This window comes from Rattus norvegicus, chromosome 7 (genome assembly GCF_036323735.1).
Source record: "Rattus norvegicus strain BN/NHsdMcwi chromosome 7, GRCr8, whole genome shotgun sequence".
NCBI classification, from domain to species: Eukaryota; Metazoa; Chordata; class Mammalia; order Rodentia; family Muridae; genus Rattus; species Rattus norvegicus.
Window position 1 is genome coordinate 17,148,375 of NC_086025.1, and position 19,914 is coordinate 17,168,288.

Here is a 19,914-nt window from a genome sequence, read left to right on the forward strand (position 1 = left end):
AGGGCTCTCCCTAGGAAGGGAAATAGGAAGGGAGTAGATTCTGCTGAGGAGGGAAATAGAGGGATCAGGGCACGGTGGGGGACACAGAGAGCACAAGGAGAGACTGCAGGAACTGGAGAGCATTTATGGGGTGATGTGGCAACCTAGTGTAGTGCAAGCTCCCCGGAACCCACGAAGATGACTTTAGGGAGGACTCCTAGTAACGGAGGATATGGAGCCTGAACAGATTGTCTTCTGTAACCAAGTGGTGGGCCTAGGACACCAACCCAGCCACAAGACCTTCCACCTACAATCTGTTCTTCCTGCAGATGCACCTGGGTAAAGGTGGCACAGAACTGGTGGGAGTGGCCAACCAATGACTGGTCTTCTTTGAGGCCCACCCCACAAGAGGAAGCCTATGCCTGACACTAACTGGACAGCCCAGAGACCTATGATGGGAAAACAAAACAAAAAACAAATGATTCCTAATGATGCCTCACCTACTTGTCATCAAAGAGGCTTCTTGGCAGCAGAGGGGACTGATACAGAGGCTCATGGCCAGACACTAAGGGGAGTGCTAGTCCAGGCTGGAGGTCTCCATCAGGCTCCTCCCTCACGAACCCCATAGAAATGGGGGAGAAGGAAATATGGGAGCCAGATGGGTCAAGGACATCAGGAGAACACAGCCCACAGAAACATACATAGAGGCTCAGAGAGGGAAGTGACAATTACAGTCTGCGTGTGTATGTGCCAGGTTGTCTGTATGTTATGGTTGTGTAGCTCAGTGTTCTTGTGGGTCTCATCTCTGACTCTCTTGCCTGCTCCTGGACTGTGATCCTCCCACTGGGCTGCAAGGAGGGTTTGTGCCTGGTCTCAGCCGTTATACTTGGGAGGTCTGGTCTTACTCTGAGGAGAGAGGTGTCTGTGTGTGTGTGTATGTGTGTGTGTGTGTGTGTGTGTGTGTGTGTGTGTCTGTGAGAGAGAGAGAGAGAGAGACAGAGACAGAGACAGAGACAGAGACAGAGAGACCGAGACAGAGAGAGGGTTGTGTGTGCGTGTGTGTGTGAGAGAGAGACAGAGAGAGACAGAGACAGAGAGAGGGGTGTGTTTGTGTGTGTATGAGAGAGAGAGAGAGACAGAGAGAGGGGTTTGTGTGTGTGTGAGAGAGAGAGAGAAACAGAGACAGAGAGACAGAGTGACAGAGAGACAGAGAGAGGGGTGTGTGTATGTGTGTGTGTGTGTGAGAGAGAGAGACAGAGACAGAGACAGAGAGAGACAGAGAGTGAGAATAAATTAAAAAAAGAAATTCTCAAATATGTTTCGGGGATAGAGAGAGGACTCAGTGGCTAAGAGCAAGTACTGTTGTTCTATACCCAAATCTGCTATGTAGCACCCAACACACACAATCCCACATCAGGCATTCACACAGTCGCTAACTCCAGCTCCTAAGGATCTGAACCTCTAGTCTCTTTGGTCACATGCATATACCCACAGACAGATACACAAATGCATAATTAAAAATCAAATAGATTTTTTAAAAAAACTGTTTTCCAGCAACCATCTGGCTAAGCCACCTAGAAGGCAGGGAGGAGTCGATGTGTGCAATCTCAGCACACCTGAGGTGCAGGAGCCAGAGCGAGAGCCTGGCTCTCACAGAAACCAAGGGAGTCACAAGGGAGAGAGGGAATGGCATGTCTGCTTTGAGGCCAGCCTGGTCTACACAGCAAGTTCTTAGACAGTCAAGGCCATATAGTGAGATCTTGTTTCTAAATAAATATTTAAATACATAAGTAAGCGAGTGAACTAAAGAAATAAACAGAAAACAGCCTGGCCTTGTGTTTCCCTCCCCAGGCCATACCCACCCACCCCGAAGAGCATTGAGAAAGCAAAAAGAACTCGTTCTTAAAAACCTGAGCGTAACCCAGGGATTGGTGGATGGGGTTTACAGGTTTAGTATAATCTGTCAGAGGTAAACTCCACACAGTGCTGCTGTCACTGACATCAGCTCTATATTCTACCCTGACTCTGCTAATTAGAAGGATCTTTGAAAAGGCAGACAGTAATACCAAAAGATAACCCAGTTAATACTGTCCTTATTGTATACTTCAACATGGAAAAGATATTTAGAGAGGACATCAGGGAAAGAATCCAGTTCTAACTGGAAGCAACACATGGTAAAAAAAAAAGTAGTTACAATGGTTGACATATTGGGTCTTTCTCTTTATGCTGCTAAAGCAACTGTGACATTTTAATGGTGTCGGCTGAGCAGTGCTGGGATGCTGTTGCTGATGTTCCCAGGACATAATGCAAAAACAAGGATTCCCTGGTGAACTGCACAAAAGTACAAAGTCTAAAAACTAAGACTGAAAGGCCAGCCTGGTCTACATAGTAAGTTCTAGGATAGCCAGAGCTATGTAGAAAGACCCTGTCTCAGAAACATCAGCAGCAGCAACCACAAAAGCCCCCTAAGATTGGGGAGGCATGCCTCTGGAGATCAAACAGCTCTCACGAAAGACAGGTAAGCAAAAAAGTAACTTAAAAATTTTGCATGAGTGTATGAAGTGTTGTGTGCATGTGTGTGCACACACGTCACATAGGTATAAAGGTGTCTATGTGAAACCAGTCTTCTCCTTCCACCTTTCCGTGGGTGCTGGGGATGGAACTCAGACCTCCAGGTTTATAAGGCAGGGCCTTTACTCACGGAGCTAAGCACGGTGGTGACACACACCAAGCAGTTGGAGGAAGAAGGCAGGACAATAAGGAGCGCAAACTTCAAAGTTGACATGAGCTACACAGACATAGCAACCTGAACAAACTACCCTGTCTCTCCAAAAACAAAACAAAACCCCTTCACTGTGCCCATTTTGCTGACAAATGCTTGCAGCAGACCCTGGATCTCTCCCTTTCAACAGGTTGTAGAAGACCAGACAAGAAACTCATACCCGCATCTGTGGCTGCTGGACTGGGTCCCCCCATTCACACCTACCAAGACCACTTTTCCACCCTTTAGGAAAAGGAGAGATGACAGGTACTTCTGGAGAGGACCTCAGAGAAAGCAGCTGTCAGGTCAGGCCACGGCAAGAACTAGAGTCGGTTTCTGGCCGTTTCCCACAAACAGGAGACAAAGGACCACTCACCAGCATTGTCCTCATGGGGTTCCTGGACTTCAATCCTTCAGAGATGGCAAAACCATCAAACTTCAGTAGATAACAACTGGATTTTTTTTCTTGTTTATTGCTCTACTCAATTCCCACAACCGTATGGACTCCAGCTCTTAAAAGGTTCCACATACTCTTTAGGTGACAAAAACCCACCCACTCACATGCGAACAGTCACAGATGTGAGCAAAACTAGACCGGATTCAGAGTTTACTGACAGTGCCTCGGTCAGGCAGGCTGCTAAACGTTGACAGTTCAGCAGCAGTGCTGATTGGAAGATCACCTGTCCATCTGACTATCTTTCACAGGTGGCATCATTACACCTGCTGAACATTTGGGAGGCAGAGGCAGCAAATACATGGCAAAGCAGTCTGCAGAACAAATGCTTGGCCAGCCAGAGCTACACAGGGGACATAGCACTTCCACAAGTAACCCTCAAACAAATCTAGCAATTTACCATCTTTAGAAAGAACCTCCAGGGCTGGAGAGATGGCTCAGTGGTTAAGAGCACTGACTGCTCTTCCAGAGGTCCTGAGTTGAAATCCCAGCAACCCACATGGTGGCTCACAACCATCTGTAATGAGATCTGATGCCCTCTTCTGGTGAGTCTGAAGTACAGCTATAATGTACTCATACATAAAATAAATCTTTAAAAAACCTTTAAAAGAGAGAACCTCCAAAGCGTGCTGGTGCGTGCCTGTAATCCCAGCATGCAGGAGATGGAGGCCCGAGATCAAGGTCAGCTAGGCTAACAGTAAATCCCTGGGTTTTTTTTTAAACAAACAAAACAAACAACAACAAAACAAAACCTTTGTCTCAACAAAAAACAGAAACAAAAAGAGAGAGAGAGAGAGAGAGAGAGAGAGAGAGAGAGAGAGAGAGAAAGATTCGCCATTGTTGCGAATCATGAGTGGACACGTTCCTGACTTGGCTCCCAAAGACCACCAGGTAGTGCCAAGCAGACAAGGCGGTTTCAGACTGAAGTAACAACCAACATCATGCAGCACAGAGACACAAGACCCAAGAGAGTAACCAGCTCTAAAGCAAAGGGACAAAGGCCGCAAGCACCCTAGGGTGTGACTCCAGAGCCGCCCAACAACAAAACAGCCTGGTGAGAGCAGAACACACCTCCCTGTTAGGATAAAGAGCTCTCCTCCCCTCTCTCCCTTCTCTCCAGAGAGGATCTTACTGTAGTCTTATCTTCATTGTGTAGACTGGGCTGGCCTTGAACTCACAATCTACAATCTCTACCTCTTGAGGCCTACGATTAAAAGTTTGTGCCACCACAAGTAACCAAGGAAAAATAGTGTGACTTCCTGGTAAACAGGAGGAATACAGCAGCATCCAGGAAGGGATGTAATGATTAAAAATCTCGTTCCAGGCTTTCTATCAGGGCAGAGGCTTATTCCCCAAAGTAAAGAATCAGAGACATGGAGTCAACACTCAGCCTCTAAAAAGAAGCACCACCAATACAGGGAGACCACTTCCTCAAAGCCAGGGTGTGCACCAGCCCTGCCTGAGTAATAAGCACCACACTCACACTTCAAGGGATAACCAGGATGGGGGTGTGTGACCAACTTTAAATGAACTCTTAAAAACTTATCCTCAGGATACCTCAAACTCCACAGGACCAGACTGGAAATGTAACAGCGACCTACAGTGTTCATCCCTACACTAAGTGCGGGAAACACAACAGAAGCAGGCATGGCCGCATCCCTGTAATCCCAGCACTGGGGGGCAGAGGCAGGTGGATGTGTGTGAGTTCAGGGCCATCTGGTTTATAGCATCACTTCTGCTGGGGAGTCCCTGCAGGTATCACAGCTGGTGGAAACTGAACCTCAAAGAGATGAGGATGAAAACTCACTACAACCTTACTTAGTCAGTGATGCTGGACCAAAACTTCCACAAAGTCTGATCCTGTGGCTTAATCTTCTTACACAGTTGAACACAGTAAAACCTGATGTAAACCAGGGGTTGGGGTGTGGTCTCCACATGACAAGTCTCACAGCAAAGCCTTGGGGACAGCTACATAAAAACTCCTTTACGGATGCCCGACCTCGGCAGAGCACCTGAGACCTTCAGTCTGAGGATCAAGGCTACCGACTGGGAACAGGACACGGGGCCCAGAGAGGATTCATAATAACCATAGGGTGGATTCTCATGATGGAGAACGCAGGGTACTTGGGTTTCTTTCGTAAGGATGAGTCCTCCTCACTGAAGGCAAAGCCCAGGATTAGAGCCGAACACACTCTGAGGATTTGGGTGGAGGCTGGCTCCTAACAGGATAGCAGGGGCCTCTGTTTCTCTCACTCCAAGATTCTGGGTAACCAGCCATCGTCCTTCTGTCCTCTGAGGAAAGCAGGCCTGTGCGCTCCACCGGCCTGGTTCCTGCAACGCTTCCTTTAAGCTTTGCCTCCTAACTACCCTTGCACTGGGGCCAAGGAGAACAAAGTGATGCTGGCCTGGTGAGGACAACAGCTGCTAAGTGACTAAGGGGTGTGCAACCCACAGTCAGAACACAAGCGGGGAGCACAATTTCAAACTTGTAAGCTGTTTGTTGCTAGACTTTCTCAATCCTTTCAGACCACAGCTGACCATGGGAAACAAAGTACACTGTCTGCTCACCTGCAGCTCACAGTAGCCTGGGAAGCAGAACAGGGCCCTCTCAGGCTGCCTCCTAGACACTTGATGACCTTAGAGTGGAATAAATGAAACTTTCCCTACTTAGTCTGTTACCATAGTCCCTATTCAAAGCCTTTGCTATACAGGGTTCTTCTCAAAGCAAAGAAGTAGAATGCATTTAAACAAAATGTTTAAAATATTTTTCATGTACTCAGCATTCAGATTAGATGTGCCATGTGGAGTGGACTGGGGCGACACACGCATGCAGCTGGCAGCTATTCTGCCCTCTGGCAGGGGAAGCAAATCGTCATCTCCCACCTGACAGCACACAGGGCCCCAGGCAGCTCCCTGACAGGTGCTGTGGAGCCGCTTTGCTTCCTCACTGACTCACGACTTTCAGCACCAGGGGAGCATAACAGAGACTGCACCTCACAGAAGCAACAAGTCTTTACCTTCTCTTTGTCTGCACCCCACCCCCCAAGACAAGCTCTTCCTGTGTGGTGCTGGCTGCACATGTATTATGCACAACAAGTTGGCCTCAAACTCACCGAGATCATCCTGCCTCTACCTCCAGAATGCTGGGGTTAAAGGTGTGTACCACGACACTGTCCACGAAGTATATTTCTTACTACATCAAAACCATAACTAGTTGGGCTGCCTAAGCTCCTCAGAATCACCCAGGTGGGGTTGGGATGTTGGCTGGAAAAAAGGAGCCTGCTACCTAATGAACAGAATTGGTTCTTGATGGACAGAGAGAACTGATTTCCATAGCTCTGGCCTCGGACCTCAGTACCTGAGGTCGGTCTGTCTGTCTGTCTGTCTGTCTGTCTGTCTGTCTGTCTGTCTCTCCCTCCCTTTATATATACATAACACAATTTAAACACAAAAGTTAAGGGATCTAATAAGGAGTAAATTCTAATGTAAGAAGAAGAAGCAGGGGCTAGACAGATGGCTCAGTGGTTAAGAGCACTGATTGCTCTTCCAGAGATCCTGAGTTCAAATCCCAGCAACCACGTGTTGCCTCACAACCATCTGTAATGAGATCTGATGCCCTCTTCTGGTGTGTCTGAAGTACAGTTACAGTGTACTTATATATAATAAATAAATAAATCTAAAAAACAAAATAAATAAATAAATAAATAAATAAATAAATAAATAAATAAGCAGATGAGGAAAATCAGTTCCCAACCAGCACTGCTCAGGGAGTCAACACTTCAGACTGATGCAGGTGCATGTGTCAGTCAACTAGGAACTGTACACATTCCAGAATCAGGTGCTCCTCTATCCCAACTCCATCTTCAGTTACCGTCACTACAGGCCGATGTGATGAGTCCACTGCCAGCACTGTGCACATCCTCCCTACGCCCATGCCCCATGCCCTCCTATAAACCTGAGCCGTCACAGCTGCTCTCTCTCTTATCCCCACTCAAAGGCCATCACCTTTCACATCCCCCAACTCTCCAATAAATCTGTTGTGTGAGGTCTGTTGCATGATGTGAATTCTGCAGTATTCCTTAGCATGCTGGTCACCAGGATACACTTTTACCTTGAAAGCCGTCCAACACACCCTCATGCAATAGCAAGAGAGAAAGTCACAAACGCAGGAAAGATTCTGTTCACAGTTTCAAACAGAATGAGACACACCACATATACGCCCAAACGAAGATTCAAGGAGCAGATGTCTGTACTCCCTGTGTATGCGGGAGGTTGAAGTAAGAGATTTACTTGAGTCCAGGAATTTGAGGCTGGTCTCAAAAAATAGCCAGGTTAGTGGTGGAACACACTTTTAATCCCAGCACTGAGGTGGCAGAGGCAGGTGGGATCTCTGAGTTCCAGGACAGCCACAGGGCTACAGAGAGAAAGAAACCCTGTCTCAAAAAATGAGCCCACCAACTAACCAACAAATAAATGAAAGCAAAACACAACACAGTTCACTCCATAGAACATCTTACCTCACATTCTGAGGAGGATTCCACCTTTCAGAGGGCAGCTCTCCACTCTGTGGGTCATCTACAGGCAGATGAAGGATTGAAATGCATACATCTCCTTTCTACAAGACAATGATACAATGTTCAGTAAAATATAAGAGACTGATACAAGCAAGGTGCAACCCCACACATCTGCAACCCAGGCGGAGGCAGAGGCCCAGCTGGGATACTATACAGTCTCTCTCTCTCTCTCTCTCTCTCTCTCTCTCTCTCTCTCTCTCCCTCTCCCTCTCCCTCTCTCTCTCTCTTACACACACACACACACACACACACACACACATACACACATGTGTGTGATTTAACCCATGCCTTGGTAGATATGAGAGTTTGAGGCCAGCCTGGGCTATACAGCAAATTCCAAACCAGCTAGGGCTACAGGTAAGAATCTGACTCTAATAAAACAGAACCAAAAACCCAAAAATGTGATGAAGTTTTTTATTAAAATTTCTCCATGCTCAATTTCTAAGTTGAAGAAGAATTAAATATTATAAAATTTTATTTGGACCGGGTATGGTGGCACATGTCAGCACTCAAGGAGACAAGAGGCAGGATGGTCACTCCAAGTTTGAGACAGCCTGATCTATATACATATTATGTTCCAGGCCACCTAGGGCTATTATTCCTCAAGCAGAACAAAACATATGGGGTAGTCTCCTAGATAATATTATCCCTATTTAGACCTGTTTCCCCTGGTTGACTCATGGCACATGTTGTCTAGAATGACTCCATCTGAATTACCACTTTTAAGCCAACTTTCTGTTACCAATGTTACAATTTTTTAACCATATCCAATAACTTAAGAGCCAATAGTCTGTAACCAAGGCATGCAGAGCATATTTATACTTTTAAAACCAATCAGAAACAAAAATGAAGTGGCTACACATATCTTTAATATTAAAATCAAACACCATTTTTACTTTTTCTAGCTGTAACTTTAAGAGAAGCACCCTGTCATCTGCTAAGTCCAATAATCAGTCATGGATTTTTCTGAGAGAAACAACCATCTGCTCCCTTACCATGGAAGGTGAGGAGCTGCTGGTGCCTTTAAGACTGACTCATGCGGTCTTCCTGGTTGCTGCCGCTGCAGAGAGCCCCTGGGCAGCACCCCACGAGCGAACCTGAGCCTCGGGACCACAGGTAAGACCAAAATTTCTGCTGCACGAAAGCTGCCTGGTGAGCTTGGGACACACGGAAGCAGAATTTCTCTAGGACCGGGCACGTTCTGTGTTTAGCGGAAGTCCCACACCCGCGGATCCCGGCCCGCAGCAGCTCTCTGCTCCCAGACCCGGTAAGAGAGAGACCCAATCACCTGGTCAGGTGGGCACTCCGGAGGCTGCAGAGCGGAAGAGACCACCAACACTGCTCACCCCTGCCCACATCCCTGGCCCAAGAGGAAACTGTATAAGGCCTCTGGGCTCCCGTGGTGGAGGGCCCAGGAGCGGCAGGACCCCTGCGCCTGAGACACCGCCAGAACCTGAAAGAAACAGACTGGATAAACAGTTCTCTGCACCCAAATCCCGTGTGAGGGAGAGCTAAACCTTCAGAGAGGCAGACAAGCCTGGGAAACCAGAAGAGACTGCTCCCTGCACACACATCTCGGACGCCAGAGGAAAAAGCCAAAGACCATCTGGAACCCTGGTGCACTGAAGCTCCCGGAAGGGGCGGCACAGGTCTTCCTGGTTGCTGCCGCTGCAGAGAGCCCCTGGACAGCACCCCACGAGCAAACCTGAGCCTCGGGACCACAGGTAAGACCAAATTTTCTGCTGCAAGAAAGCTGCCTGGTGAACTCAAGACACAGGCCCACAGGAACAGCTGAAGACCTGTAGAGAGGAAAAACTACACGCCCGAAAGCAGAACACTCTGTCCCCATAACTGACTGAAAGAGAGGAAAACAGGTCTACAGCACTCCTGACACACAGGCTTATAGGACAGTCTAGCCACTGCCAGAAATAGCAGAACAAAGTAACACTAGAGATAATCTGATGGCGAGAGGCAAGCGCAGGAACCCAAGCAACAGAAACCAAGACTACATGCCATCATCGGAGCCCAATTCTCCCACCAAAACAAACATGGAATATCCAAACACACCAGAAAAGCAAGATCTAGTTTCAAAATCATATTTGATCATGATGCTGGAGGACTTCAAGAAAGACATGAACACACTTAGGGAAGCACAGGAAAACATTAATAAACAAGTAAAAGCCTACAGAGAGGAATCGCAAAAATCCCTGAAAGAATTCCAGGAAAACACAATCAAACAGTTGAAGGAATTAAAAATGGAAATAGAAGCAATCAAGAAAGAACACATGGAAACAACCCTGGATATAGAAAACCAAAAGAAGAGACAAGGAGCTGTAGATACAAGCTTCACCAACAGAATACAAGAGATGGAAGAGAGAATCTCAGGAGCAGAAGATTCCATAGAAATCATTGACTCAACTGTCAAAGATAATGTAAAGCGGAAAAAGCTACTGGTCCAAAACATACAGGAAATCCAGGACTCAATGAGAAGATCAAACCTAAGGATAATAGGTATAGAAGAGAGTGAAGACTCCCAGCTCAAAGGACCAGTAAATATCTTCAACAAAATCATAGAAGAAAACTTCCCTAACCTAAAAAAAGAGATACCCATAGACATACAAGAAGCCTACAGAACTCCAAATAGATTGGACCAGAAAAGAAACACCTCCCGTCACATAATTGTCAAAACACCAAACGCACAAAATAAAGAAAGAATATTAAAAGCAGTAAGGGAAAAAGGTCAAGTAACATATAAAGGGAGACCTATCAGAATCACACCAGACTTCTCGCCAGAAACTATGAAGGCCAGAAGATCCTGGACTGATGTCATACAGACCCTAAGAGAACACAAATGCCAGCCCAGGTTACTGTATCCAGCAAAACTCTCAATTAACATTGATGGAGAAACCAAGATATTCCATGACAAAACCAAATTTACACAATATCTTTCTACAAATCCAGCACTACAAAGGATAATAAATGGTAAAGCCCAACATAAAGAGGCAAGCTATACCCTAGAAGAAGCAAGAAACTAATCGTCTTGGCAACAAAACAAAGAGAATGAAAGCACACAAACATAACCTCACATCCAAATATGAATATAACGGGAAGCAATAATCACTATTCCTTAATATCTCTCAATATCAATGGCCTCAACTCCCCAATAAAAAGACATAGATTAACAAACTGGATACGCAACGAGGACCCTGCATTCTGCTGCCTACAGGAAACACACCTCAGAGACAGGGACAGACACTACCTCAGAGTGAAAGGCTGGAAAACAACTTTCCAAGCAAATGGTCAGAAGAAGCAAGCTGGAGTAGCCATTCTAATATCAAATAAAATCAATTTCCAACTAAAAGTCATCAAAAAAGATAAGGAAGGACACTTCATATTCATCAAAGGAAAAATCAACCAAGATGAACTCTCAATCCTAAATATCTATGCCCCAAATACAAGGGCACCTACATACGGAAAAGAAACCTTACTAAAGCTCAAAACACACATTGCACCTCACACAATAATAGTGGGAGATTTCAACACCCCACTCTCATCAATGGACAGATCATGGAAACAGAAATTAAACAGTGATGTCGACAGACTAAGAGAAGTCATGAGCCAAATGGACTTAACGGATATTTATAGAACATTCTATCCTAAAGCAAAAGGATATACCTTCTTCTCAGCTCCTCATGGTACTTTCTCCAAAATTGACCATATAATTGGTCAAAAAACGGGCCTCAACAGGTACAGAAAGATAGAAATAATCCCATGCGTGCTATCGGACCAGCACGGCCTAAAACTGGTCTTCAATAACAATAAGGGAAGAATGCCCACATATACGTGGAAATTGAACAATGCTCTACTCAATGATAACCTGGTCAAGGAAGAAATAAAGAAAGAAATTAAAAACTTTTTAGAATTTAATGAAAATGAAGATACAACATACTCAAACTTATGGGACACAATGAAAGCTGTGCTAAGAGGAAAACTCATAGCGCTGAGTGCCTGCAGAAAGAAACAGGAAAGAGCATATGTCAGCAGCTTGACAGCACACCTAAAAGCTCTAGAACAAAAAGAAGCAAATACACCAAGGAGGAGTAGAAGGCAGGAAATAATCAAACTCAGAGCTGAAATCAACCAAGTAGAAACAAAAAGGACCATAGAAAGAATCAACAGAACCAAAAGTTGGTTCTTTGAGAAAATAAACAAGATAGATAAACCCTTAGACAGACTAACGAGAGGACACAGAGAGTGCGTCCAAATTAACAAAATCAGAAATGAAAAGGGAGACATAACTACAGATTCAGAGGAAATTCAAAAAATCATCAGATCTTACTATAAAAACCTATATTCAACAAAATTTGAAAATCTTCAGGAAATGGACAATTTCCTAGACAGATACCAGGTATCGAAGTTAAATCAAGAACAGATAAACCAGTTAAACAACCCCATAACTCCTAAGGAAATAGAAGCAGTCATTAAAGGTCTCCCAACCAAAAAGAGCCCAGGTCCAGACGGGTTTAGTGCAGAATTCTATCAAACCTTCATAGAAGACCTCATACCAATATTATCCAAACTATTCCACAAAATTGAAACAGATGGAGCTCTACCGAATTCCTTCTACGAAGCCACAATTACTCTTATACCTAAACCACACAAAGACACAACAAAGAAAGAGAACTTCAGACCAATTTCCCTTATGAATATCGACGCAAAAATACTCAATAAAATTCTGGCCAACCCGAATTCAAGAGCACATCAAAACAATCATCCACCATGATCAAGTAGGCTTCATCCCAGGCATGCAGGGATGGTTTAATATACGGAAAACCATCAAGTGATCCATTATATAAACAAACTGAAAGAACAGAACCACATGATCATTTCATTAGATGCTGAGAAAGCATTTGACAAAATTCAACACCCCTTCATGATAAAAGTCCTGGAAAGAATAGGAATTCAAGGCCCATACCTAAACATAGTAAAAGCCATATACAGCAAACCAGTTGCTAACATTAAACTAAATGGAGAGAAACTTGAAGCAATCCCACTAAAATCAGGGACTAGACAAGGCTGCCCACTCTCTCCCTACTTATTCAATATAGTTCTTGAAGTTCTAGCCAGAGCAATCAGACAACAAAAAGAGATCAAAGGGATACAGATTGGAAAAGAAGAGGTCAAAATATCACTATTTGCAGATGACATGATAGTATATTTAAGTGATCCCAAAAGTTCCACCAGAGAACTACTAAAGCTGATAAACAACTTCAGCAAAGTGGCTGGGTATAAAATTAACTCAAATAAATCAGTTGCCTTCCTCTATACAAAAGAGAAACAAGCCGAGAAAGAAATTAGGGAAACGACACCCTTCATAATAGACCCAAATAATATAAAGTACCTCGGTGTGACTTTAACCAAGCAAGTAAAAGATTTGTACAATAAGAACTTCAAGACACTGAGGAAAGAAATTGAAGAAGACCTCAGAAGATGGAAAGATCTCCCATGCTCATGGATTGGCAGGATTAATATAGTAAAAATGGCCATTTTACCAAAAGCAATCTACAGATTCAATGCAATCCCCATCAAAATACCAATCCAATTCTTCAAAGAGTTAGACAGAACAATTTGCAAATTCATCTGGAATAACAAAAAACCCAGGATAGCTAAAGCTATCCTCAACAATAAAAGGACTTCAGGGGGAATCACTATCCCTGAACTCAAGCAGTATTACAGAGCAATAGTGATAAAAACTGCATGGTATTGGTACAGAGACAGACAGATAGACCAATGGAATAGAATTGAAGACCGAGAAATGAACCCACACACCTATGGTCACTTGATTTTTGACAAAGGAGCCAAAACCATCCAATGGAAAAAAGATAGCATTTTCAGCAAATGGTGCTGGTTCAACTGGAGGGCAACATGTAGAAGAATGCAGATCGATCCATGCTTATCACCCTGTACAAAGCTTAAGTCCAAGTGGATCAAGGACCTCCACATCAAACCAGACACACTCAAACTAATAGAAGAAAAACTAGGGAAGCATCTGGAACACATGGGCACTGGAAAAAATTTCCTGAACAAAACACCAATGGCTTATGCTCTAAGATCAAGAATCGACAAATGAGATCTCATAAAACTGCAAAGCTTCTGTAAGGCAAAGGACACTGTGGTTAGGACAAAACGGCAACCAACAGAATGGGAAAAGATCTTTACCAATTCTACAACAGATAGAGGCCTTATATCCAAAATATACAAAGAACTCAAGAAGTTAGACCGCAGGGAAACAAATAACCCTATTAAAAAATGGGGTTCAGAGCTAAACAAAGAATTCACAGCTGAGGAATGCCGAACGGCTGAGAAACACCTAAAGAAATGTTCAACATCTTTAGTCATAAGGGAAATGCAAATCAAAACAACCCTGAGATTTCACCTCACACCAGTGCAATTGGCTAAGATCAAAAACTCAGGTGACAGCAGATGCTGGCGAGGATGTGGAGAAAGAGGAACACTCCTCCATTGTTGGTGGGATTGCAGACTGGTAAAACCATTCTGGAAATCAGTCTGGAGATTCCTCAGAAAATTGGACATTGAACTGCCTGAGGATCCAGCTATACCTCTCTTGGGCATATACCCAAAAGATGCCTCAACATATAAAAGAGACACGTGCTCCACTATGTTCATCGCAGCCTTATTTATAATAGCCAGAAAATGGAAAGAACCCAGATGCCCTTCAACAGAGGAATGGATACAGAAAATGTGGTACATCTACACAATGGAATATTACTCAGCTATCAAAAACAACGAGTTTATGAAATTCGTAGGCAAATGGTTGGAACTGGAAAATATCATCCTGAGTGAGCTAACCCAATCACAGAAAGACATACATGGTATGCACTCATTGATAAGTGGCTATTAGCCCAAATGCTTGAATTACCCTAGATCCCTAGAACAAACGAAATTCAAGACGGATGATCAAAATGTGAATGCTTCACTCCTTCTTTAAATGAGGAAAAAGAATACCCTTGGCAGGGAAGGGAGAGGCAAAGATTAAATCAGAGACTTAAGGAACACCCATTCAGAGCCTGCCCCACATGTGGCCCATACATATACAGCCACCCAATTAGACAAGATGGATGAAGCAAAGGAGTGCAGACCGACAGGAGCCGGATGTAGATCGCTCCTGAGAGACACAGCCAGAATACAGCAAATACAGAGGCGAATGCCAGCAGCAAACCACTGAACTGAGAATAGGTCCCCTATTGAAGGAATCAGAGAAAGAACTGGAAGAGCTTGAAGGGGCTCGAGACCCCAAAAGTACAACAATGCCAAGCAACCAGAGCTTCCAGGGACTAAGCCACTACCTAAAGACTATACATGGACTGACCCTGGACTCTGACCCCAAAGGTAGCAATGAATATCCTAGTAAGAGCACCAGTGGAAGGGGAAGCCCTGGGTCCTGCTAAGACTGAACCCCCAGTGAACTAGTCTATGGGGGGAGGGCGGCAATGGGGGGAGGGTTGGGAGGGGAACACCCATAAGGAAGGGGAGGGGGGAGGGGGATGTTTGCCCGGAAACCGGGAAAGGGAATAACACTCGAAATGTATATAAGAAATACTCAAGTTAATAAAAAAAAAATGTACATGTATGGGGCTACAGATATCTCTTGGTAGTTTAGAATGTTTGATGTGGAGCTGGAGAGATGGCGCCACAGTTAAAAGAGCACTGACTGCTCTTCCATAAATCCTGAGTTTAACCCCAGCCACCACATGGTGGCTCACAACCAACTACGATGTGAGCTGATGCCCTCTTCTGGCACACAGGGGTACATGCAGATAGAACACTTATGTAAAATGAATAAATAAATCTTTACCAAAATAAGGGAAAAAATGAATACTTAATGCCAGTTACTGTAGAAGACCTGAGTTTCTCTCACAACACACACAAAGTGCCTCACACCTCTCTGGTTTTAGGGGATCTGATGCCCTAACATGTCTGCACGAACACGGTCTATAAGCATATATGCAGGCAAAACACTCACATACATAAAATAAAAATGACCCAAGGCAGGGTCTCTGTTTGGTCCTGGACATCCTGGTACTCTCTTGGTAGAGTAGACTGATCTCAAACTCAGATCCACCTGACTCCTGAGTGCTGGAAACTAAAGAGATAAGAGATGCACTATCGCTCTCCAGCTAAAATAGAATTTTAAAATGTGTATTAGAAGGATACCATTTGTCCCTTTGAAGAAAGAAAAAAGCTTGTCTGAGCCAGGAATCCCAGCCCTCAGAAGTCAGAGCCAGGCAGATCTCTGTGAGATTGAGGCCAACCTGGTCTACAAAACGAGTTCCAGGACAGCCAGGGCTACACAGAGAAACAAGGACAACAACAGTGCACAGTTCTCCGTCCATGGCGGTACTCATGTGTATGAGTGTTTCCTGTCCGTTTGCTGGGTGTGCAGCCGGTGCTTGCGGAAGACGTAAGTGTATTGTATCTCCTGAAGCTTGAGTTACAGATGGATGCTGGGAATCAGACCAGAGGCCTCTGCAAGAGCAGTCGGTGCTCTTAGCTGCAGAGCCAGCTCTCCAGCCTTTTATGGTCCTTGTTAAAGGCCAGAGAGTAAAATGAACACAAGATAAATGTCAGCCTCCTTGGACAACAGAGTGAGCTACAGACCTGCAGCCCCACAGCTGAGAGTTCTCCCATCACAGGGAGCTGCACCCACAAACCCTCAAACTGTGACTCATCTGTAGATTCTTCTGTAAAGTATTTTGTTTACAGCAATATAGAAAGCAACTAGCTTGGGCAGTGATGACAATTTTTGGGGGGAAATAAAATAATAAATAGGGCGAGGAATGTAGTACACAAGTGTAAGCCAGCCACTGGGGAGCTGAAGCAGGACTGCCCTGAATGGAAGCTGCCTAAGCCTAAGTGTACATGTGTGTGTGTGAGTGTGCATGTGTGTGTGTGTGTTTGTGTGTGCGTATGTGTGTGATGCGTGTTTGTGAACATGTGTGTGCTGAGTGTGTGCATATGTGTGTATGTGTGCAATGAGTGTGTGTGATGAGTGTGTGTGCGTGTGTGTGATGAGTGTTTGTGATGAGTGTGTAATGAGTGTGTGTGCATGTGTGTGTGATTGTGTGTGTGTGTGCATGTGTGTGTGATGAGTATGTGCATGTGTGTGTGATGAGTATGTGTGCAGGTGTGTGAGTGTGTGTGTGATGAGTACGTGTGCAGGTGTGTGAGTGTGTGTGTGTGATGAGTGTTTGTGATGAGTGTGTGTGAGTGTATGTGTGTGTGATGAGTGTTTGTGATGAGTGTTTGTGATGAGTGTGTGTGTGTGTGTGAATATACATGTGCATGAGCGTGCACAGGGTGACGCAGGATAATGAAAACAGCATTAAGGGTCTACAGGGAGCTCTTTCAACAGCCATTCTCAAAACAAGGCCAAGAAGCCTCAGCCCTTAAGCACTGGCTGCTCTTCAGAAAACCCTGGTTCATTACCAATACCGCACGGCAGCTCAAGGGACCTCACACCTTTTTTCTGGCTCCACAGGCATTGCACATATGTGGTACACAGTCGTCCACACAGGCTGACGTCCATAAACATAAAAAGATAAAAAACCAAGATCCACAGCCGAGTACAGTGCTCTCACCTACGAATTCTCAGGATCTGGAAGGCAGAAAGAACAGGCAGAGGCAGGACTACAGTGACTTCACACCAACCTGGGCTACTGTGACCCTGTCTCAGTCTTACTCTCCCCAAACCCGGAGCACCAAACAAAAGGGGTATGTGAGGATACAGCATTGGGGTACATACTTTAACTCCCACCACTGGGAAAGACTAAGCCAGGACTCGAGGGTGTGCATTACCCAGGGCGATGCAGTGAGACACTGCCTCAAAATATCCAAAGTGTCAACTGTTTCTGAAACCTCTTTATCCTTTAAACTTTGTGTATGAGTGTTTGACTTCCTGTGTATCTGTGGTGCACATGTGTGCTTGGTGTCCATAATGCCAGAAGAGGGCACTGGATCCCCGGGAACTGGAGTTACAGACAGATGGCTGTGAGACACTGTGTTGGTGCTGGAAACTAAACCTGGATCTTCTGCAAGAGCAACAAATGCTCCTAACCATTCAGCTATCTCTCTAGCCCCATGTAACCTTTTTAAAATCTAAAGTTGCTGCAAAAATCATTTTTAAAAGTTTATGTCAGTGGCTTTTAATGTGGCTAAAACATTTCGACAATGAGAACAAAACATACAAATAGTGCACCAAATCTTAATTTTTTTAAGAATTTTATATTTAGAATGTCCATGAGTTTAACAACAATGAGATAGTTAATAACGTCTCTGGTTTATAAGGTCATAAAACTGCCACAGTATAACCTGTGTATGAAATCCTAGTGCATTATCTTTAGACTTGTCAGTTGATTCCTAGTTAGGATAAATCATTAAAGCTAGTATTACAGAAATTACAAGTTCTATAAGATAGTGGATATTTCTATCTTCCACACAGAGAATAACTCGATTTAGTAAAACCAACATAGTGAACAAGAACAATCAAGAAGTGAAGCAGAAAAGTGATTCCGTCTGTCTCACGGTCGAAGCTTTGCTGCCCCAATAACACCTAGCAAAGGCTGGGCCCAGGGATGTGCCCACTGTTGCTGGGATAGGATGTCCAAGTCCAGCACTGGCAATGTAACAGTGGAGAGAAAGGGAGAGGGAATGGAAAAGTTAACACAAATGACTTGCCAGTTCCAGGATTCAAATATATGTCTTTTCCAATTATATCTCACTACTATCAGACAGCAAATGCCTGGCTTGTTTTGTCCAAGCTAGCCTTTAGGTCCTGGGCTCAGGCTCTCATGATAGCAGGCTTTCCCATGCACTGTAAGCTGAGGTTCTAGGGTGGGGTAGGGTGAGGATGGTAATGAATATTTTATTTAAGTCATCCTATGTATAAGGTTTGTAGTCATTTGCATAAAGACAACAGTCCAAGTAGATTCCAGTTGAATGCTTTTGAGCACAGGAAAAATGTAACTAGAAAACTACTTAATAAAAAAAAAAGAAAAAAAAAAAGAGTCTCACTATCTAGCCCTATCTGGCCTGGAACTCTCTAAGCAAACCAGGCTAACTTTAAATTCACAGAGATTCACCTGCCCTCCAAGTGCTAGGATTATACTGTACAGCAGCATATCCTGCAGCCAATACATTTCTTAACTGTAAATAACAGTACAAAATGGAAAGGAATCTTTTTTTTCCCTCCAGAAGAGAGCAATACAGATGGTTGTGAGCCATCATGTGGTTGCTGGGAATTGAACTCAGGACCTCTGGAAGAGCAGACAGTGCTCTTAACCTCTGAGTCATCTCTCCAGCCCTATGCAGAAAGGAATCATACTGGGTAGTATAATTACTGATGGCAAACCCACATTGAATTTATTTTGTATTTAAAGATCCATCTTTAACCCTGCAGATAGAGGAATTGGTTCTAAGCATGAGATTGCCGGTGTTACAGACATTGCAGTATCCACCCCTGGAGATTCGAACACCGAACGAGAACAACAGGAACTCCACCTGGATCCTCTCCAAAAGCCGGGTGCACTCTTAACCGCTGACTCATCTCTAGGGCTCCAACTAAATTTCTTTTTGTTCTGTGTTTCTGCCTCATTTTTATAACTTTCATAAACATAGTATTTTTAAAAGAATTAAATTCACAATTATTACAGTAAAGTTTACAGCCTTTTTGGCCATAACAGTACTTAATAAACTATAATCAAAGTTTGATCCTCACACACCCCCATACAGGGTTTCTCTGTGTATCCCTGACTATCCCAAAGCTCTCTCTCTAGACAAGACTGGTCTCCAATTGAGATCCACCTGCCTCTTCTAGGATTAAGTGTGTGTGTTTGTGGGGGGTACCACAATTCGAACTCCATCTTTTGCTGTTTGACACGTCTGGATTTATTGGGGGAGAGGTGCCATGGTGTGTGTAGACCAGAGGACAACTCTGAAGAGTCAGTTCTCTCCCTCCACCATGCAGCTTCTGGAAACTAACTCAAGCTGCCAGGCTTGGTGGCAGGCGCCTGTTCTGGTTGAGCCTTCATGCAGTGCCTTAGTGTTATGATTATGTTAAATACTAAGAG

General features: G+C 44.4%; 1 protein-coding gene across 4 annotated transcripts in view; it reads right to left on the bottom strand.

Moving 5' to 3' along the window:
* Positions 1–19,914, bottom strand: part of LOC134479836 (ubiquitin-conjugating enzyme E2 R2-like) — a 36,155-nt gene that overhangs the window by 4,553 nt on the left and 11,688 nt on the right. For all 4 annotated transcript variants that reach the window (XM_063264533.1, XM_063264532.1, XM_063264535.1 and 1 more), the window contains one exon: positions 7,712–7,809. In XM_063264533.1, the coding sequence (XP_063120603.1) occupies positions 7,712–7,809 (98 nt within the window). The remainder of the gene's footprint in view (positions 1–7,711; positions 7,810–19,914) is intronic.